Source organism: Rhagoletis zephyria, unplaced genomic scaffold (genome assembly GCF_001687245.7).
Source record: "Rhagoletis zephyria isolate East Lansing unplaced genomic scaffold, Rhagoletis_zephyria_1.1 Rzeph_scaffold_06940, whole genome shotgun sequence".
In the NCBI taxonomy this organism is placed as follows: domain Eukaryota; kingdom Metazoa; phylum Arthropoda; class Insecta; order Diptera; family Tephritidae; genus Rhagoletis; species Rhagoletis zephyria.
In genome coordinates, this window is record NW_016164023.1 from 6,802 (window position 1) to 12,185 (window position 5,384).

Genomic DNA, 5,384 nt, shown 5'->3' on the forward strand with positions numbered 1-5,384 from the left:
AATTTTGTGGTTATCTGGAAGAATTGCAGTGCTTACAGCCTTTTGCATTTACCAACTGTACTAACAAAGAACGTGCAATAATTTTGGTCAAGTTGGGTTTTCGTTGTTTTCTTTGCTTTGTTTACTTTTCTTTCGTTTTTCACCACGATGTAGCGAACAGAAGGAGGCCCATTCCGCAAACCGCCACTTTGGTTTTGCCAATTTTTACAGTTATCGATGTTCGTAAGTGTAGGTTCAGACAGAGAAACTTTGGTCGCGGCAACTCGTGACTTGCCAGAGAGGTAGTGACGAGGAAGGGGGAAGGGAACCGAGTTGCTCGTGCTCGAGCATCACGCTTTGTGCTCTTTATGTTCGTCTAAGTAATTCTAGTTAGCCAATCACAGCTGACAACAACAATTGTGTATAAAAGAATTGCTCTGTGTGAACGCGAAGGGCAACACCAAAAGAGAAGTTGCCGAAAATGGACAACAAAAGTTTCTTTGTGTGAACCCAGCTTAAACAAATGCCAATCATTTTGTTTACTTTGAGAAATGCTATCAATGAAGGGAACAGCTGATCGCAAGTTTCTTCAGTAATCACACGCAAACAAATGCATTCTTGTTTTTATTTTTGAGAAAATGCGAATATGGTATTAAACGTGTTTTGAAAATTTTAAACTAAATTATAATTATCCTCTCTTACAGTATGGTCACAGATTTTTTTTATCCAAGTATAGGTGGAGTAGAAGAACACGTTTTCAATTTATCACAGATCCTATTAAGCCACGGACATAAAGTGAGTCATTAAAATTGTGTGGTTTCATATTAAAAACTTCGCCTTCAATTGTTTATTATTCTATAACCAGGTCATTGTGTTAACACACTGCTATGGTGATTGTAGAGGTATTCGTTACTTAACCAATGGATTAAAAGTATATTATTTACCAATTAAACCGTTCTACAATCAGTGTATACTGCCCACAATTTTATGTCAAATACCACTTATACGATGCGTACTGTTGCGGGAATGCATTGAGGTAGTGCACGGACACTCGGCATTTAGCACGCTGGCACATGAAGCCATGATTATTGGCAATATGCTGGGCCTGAGGGTGATTTGATAGAAAACTTCAAAGTATGCAACTAATAAATTGATTGCATTTTTTTTAAACAGACTGTTTTTACGGATCACAGTCTTTTTGGGTTTGCTGATTTGTCAGCGGTTTTCACTAACAAAATGCTGGAGATAAATTTGGCTAATGTAAACCACTGCATCTGCGTCTCTCACATTGGTGAGTAGATTAGTTAGTGTCTGACTTTATAGTAATCTATATGAATTAAATTTAAACAGGTAAAGAAAACACTGTATTACGAGCACGCATACCAAAAGAAAAAGTTTCCGTCATTCCAAATGCTGTTGACACTGCCCTATTTACACCAGATCCAAGTAAACGACCTGTGGACGGCACAAGTAATGATTTGCCATATTAATCAAACTTACATAGAATTAACACATGTTTCTTTCTCGCTACAGTTAACATTGTGGTCGCCTCACGCCTAGTCTATCGAAAAGGCATTGATTTACTTGCTGGCGTAATTCCTCGTTTTAGGCATACGCCCAAAATAAATTTTATTATAGTTGGTGATGGGCCAAAACGTGATCTACTTGAAGAAGTACGTGAAAAGGTAAACATGCAAGATCGCGTTGAATTAATAGGGGCCGTTGAACATTCCCAAGTTCGCGACATCCTTGTACGTGGGCACATTTTTGTAAACACCTCACTCACTGAAGCGTACTGCATGGCTATAGTAGAAGCAGCTGCATGTGGCCTGCAAGTCGTATCTACCCGCGTGGGTGGTATACCTGAAGTATTACCTTCGAATTTAATAATTCTGACGGAACCTGAAATCGATTCCGTTTATCAGGGCGTACTCAAAGCAATTAACCGGTATAGGTGCTTTTTTAATAACCAACGACCGACCTTACTTGGGACTAGTGTCAATGGCGGTGTTCATGTTGTGGGGTATGGTGCTATGAAAACAGCTCACGAACAAAAAAGTGCGACACTGACAAAATCACGACATGTAAACTCAGGTGTGCATAAGGTAAAACACGCAAAGAATACCGGAGCTTTTAAGGGTATTGAAGACATGGAAGCTGTGCTTTGCCCATATAAATGTAATGAGATTGTTTCTACACTGTACAACTGGGAGAATGTTACGCAAAGGACAGAAAGGGTATATGCGCGTATTTTGGTCGAACCTGAAAAATCGCTAGGTGCTCTACTTTGGGGTTACCTGCGCAGCAAAGTATGGCCATTCCTTTTGGTTATATCTATGGCCCATATACTGCTATTATTTTTAGAATATCTACGACCACGTCGCTATATGGAGAAAGCCAAAGAACTGACGCGCTTGCGTAATCAATAAACGCTTTTTGTATTTTCATACATATATAAATACTTTTATTCCTAAATATTCTTAAAATCTACATAGATGAGATTACTATGATTACGTAAGGTTTATTAAAAATTACCAATTAACTAATACCATCAATTTGGTTCTGTTTACACTTTTAAGTGAAAAACGATTTTTTTTTTTGGAATTTAATGTTAAAACTAACAGAAAAAAATCATGTTTACCTCGCTTTTATTAGCTTGGGATGTAACTATGTAATATTGATGCGCCTAAAAGATGCAGCGATCTCCATTATCAGGTTATATACTTGACGACAGTACGAATTGGAATTGCTTTAGGGGTCTTCATCGAAAGTGATAAAGGGAGAAATAGCTTAAATTTATCAGTTTATACGCATTCTTTCATGAACGCTCATTGGTAAATAATTGCACAATATGGTTTATTATTTAACTTATCTGGCTAGTTAGTCTAGGTTCAGACAGAGAAACTTTTATCGTGGCAACTCGTTACTTGTGGGAGAGGGAGTGACGAGCAAGGGGGAAGGGCACCGAGTTGCTCGTGCTCGGGCAACACGCTTTGTGCTCTCGTTCGTCTGAGTAATTCTAGTTGGCCGTTCACAGCTGGCAACAACAATTGTGTACAAAAGAATTGCTCTGTGTGAACGCCAAGGGCAACACCAAATGAGAAGTTGCCGAAAATAAGCAGCAAAAATTCGCTGTGTGAACCCAGTCAAAGACTGCTTTTACACAGTTCAAGTCATGAACGAAAGACACAAGATCACGTAAGAACAAGAGAGTGAAAAAAGTCGATTTTTTTAGCGGGTTCTACGCCATCTTGTTTCACTGGAAAACGAGCGAAAAGTAAACAAAGCAAAGAAAACAACAAAAACCAAAATTAGCCAAAATTATTTTCAGCCACTTTAAACGCACTATTTAGGTAAAATGATGCAACAAAATGCTTTAAAATGTGTTGTCATGTTGAATTAACTCTTCTTTACTTGAATAAAAATGTAAAATAGTGGTGCTTGTCATGAACCAAAAAGACAAGATCACGCGGGCAGGAGAGTAGCCCGTTAGAATCACATTAAGGAAAAAAGTTGAACGATTTTGACATTAGCCGTTTATTTACATTTCTTCGTTGTTTACAATTTGGTGGTGGCTTTTTACTGCAATTTTCTTCATTTTCGCTTGTGACAACGTGTGTACACATAAGATAACGAATAATTTAACACAACGGCACGATTTATAGAAGAATTTGCATAATAAAAATGATTTTTCATGCGTTCAACAATTTCGCGGTTTTCTCCGATCTTTTCGTTGTTTACTTCTTACAACAAAGATGGCGTCGAGATTTTGGCAGCTAGAAAATAACTTTTTTCGTTCTTTCCTTCCCGCGTGATCTTGTGTCTTTCGTTCATGGAGTTGCTCGTGCTCGAGCAACACGCTTTGTGCTCTCGTTCGTCTGAGTAATTCTAGTTGGCCGTTCACAGCTGGCAACAACAATTGTGTACAAAAGAATTGCTCTGTGTGAACGCCAAGGGCAACACCAAATGAGAAGTTGCCGAAAATGAGCAGCAAAAATTCGCTGTGTGAACCCAGTCTTTCGTTTCATTCTTACCTCGTCCATTGTGCTAATGCTGCTTCTCTGTATTTAACGTTCTCTGTAGTAGGCTGCGTAACAGCGTCCTAATCGAACAGACCTGTTTTTCTTTGTTTCTTCACACACGATATCCTAATCGGTTGGGTCCAAAAATTTACTACCGCGAGCAGTTAAGGGACTTTTTTGACAGAACAGAACGAACGGAGCAAAACAGATACGAAGGTACTAGGAAGGAATAGAAAAGAGACGAAAAATTAAACAGCTGGGTAACGTTGGACAATAGAAAAAACAAAAGAACCTCTAATAAGCAGCAAAACTTTTAAAATTTTACCTTGCTGCTTAAATTGCGTTCGTTGTGTCTCCGACTGTTGCAATTTGTTTATTGTTAAAATATAAAAGTCGCCGAAACCCGCCATGGATTTGCTGAATTCAATACTCAATTCAATGGAAAAACCTCCGGCAGCCACAGAGCAACAAAAAAAGTTAATAAAGAAACAAAAAGAGCTTGCTGAACACATAAAAAACAAACAAAAAGAAGAGCTAAATCGATTTCGTAAATATGTGGAGGATCGCATTGGGCGCTTTGCCAAGGATGATCGCCCGCATATTGAGTTTCAGCCGCTGGACAAGGTGCATCGTGCCATTATACATGAGGTAGCGGAATTTGGTGGCTTTATTGCCATGAGCTTTGGTCGGGAGGATATCGATCGGCACTCGGTTGTCTATAAAAAGGAAAATGCACCATCAGAGGATGAAATAGCTGCACGTCGAAATGGTGACGGATGGAATGAAGAAGTGGCCAAAGAATACGCTGAGAGGCGAAAGCAACAACGTGAATTAGAAAGTGAACAGAAGAGACTGGCACGTGCTTCCAACCAACAACCAACTACCAGTGAGTCTGACATAAAGCCAACGAGCAACTATAAAGACAAATATGCCCATCTTATTGGGCAAGAAGCTGCCTTGGAGGCTGCACGCAAAACGGAGACTAATAAGAGTTATGGTTTTGTTCCAAGTAAAAATAAGAAGGATATGCGGTCAATAGAGCAAACCTTAGCCGATATACAGGCAAAGAAAAAGCGCAAACTCGAACAGCAACAACAGATTGAGAAACCAGATCTGGAACAAGCAAACGTTGTTGAACAACAGCGAAATTCCTTAGGTGCAGATGAAGGAACGCAAGCTGCTGTATTAATTGCTAATGCTGAAGATCAGTGATAATTGAAGCGAACAACTATAATTGAATTAATACACGCTTGACGACTGCTTCGGGTCTTTGCATCAACTTGCAATAAATTGCAATATTTTTACTATTACGAGATCACAACTGAATTGTTAACTATTTGAAATGCCGTTGAGTAAAAAGCATAAATACATTAAATTAAAATA

At 38.8% G+C, this 5,384-nt stretch overlaps 2 protein-coding genes across 4 annotated transcripts; both read left to right on the forward strand.

The window, feature by feature from the left end:
• The first annotated feature begins 566 nt into the window (after nt 1-566).
• On the forward strand, nt 567-2,561 carry PIG-A (phosphatidylinositol glycan anchor biosynthesis class A). 3 transcript variants are annotated; one of them, XM_017629600.1, is made up of 7 exons: nt 567-628; nt 684-774; nt 845-881; nt 947-1,090; nt 1,153-1,270; nt 1,330-1,449; nt 1,513-2,557. In XM_017629600.1, exons 3-7 carry the CDS (start codon nt 867-869, stop codon nt 2,406-2,408), a joined length of 1,293 nt encoding a protein of 430 aa, XP_017485089.1. In that variant the 5' UTR covers nt 567-628; nt 684-774; nt 845-866; the 3' UTR covers nt 2,409-2,557. The 3 variants fall into 3 exon arrangements, with proteins under 3 accessions (XP_017485089.1, XP_017485088.1, XP_017485086.1); XM_017629599.1 differs by having other exon boundaries at nt 591-628; nt 845-1,090; nt 1,513-2,288; nt 2,344-2,561; XM_017629597.1 differs by having other exon boundaries at nt 591-628; nt 845-1,090; nt 1,513-2,558.
• Nucleotides 2,562-3,972: 1,411 nt separating this feature from the next.
• On the forward strand, nt 3,973-5,384 carry LOC108373677 (sperm-associated antigen 7). The gene has a single exon (XM_017629603.1). It carries the CDS (start codon nt 4,410-4,412, stop codon nt 5,211-5,213), a length of 804 nt encoding a protein of 267 aa, XP_017485092.1. The 5' UTR covers nt 3,973-4,409; the 3' UTR covers nt 5,214-5,384.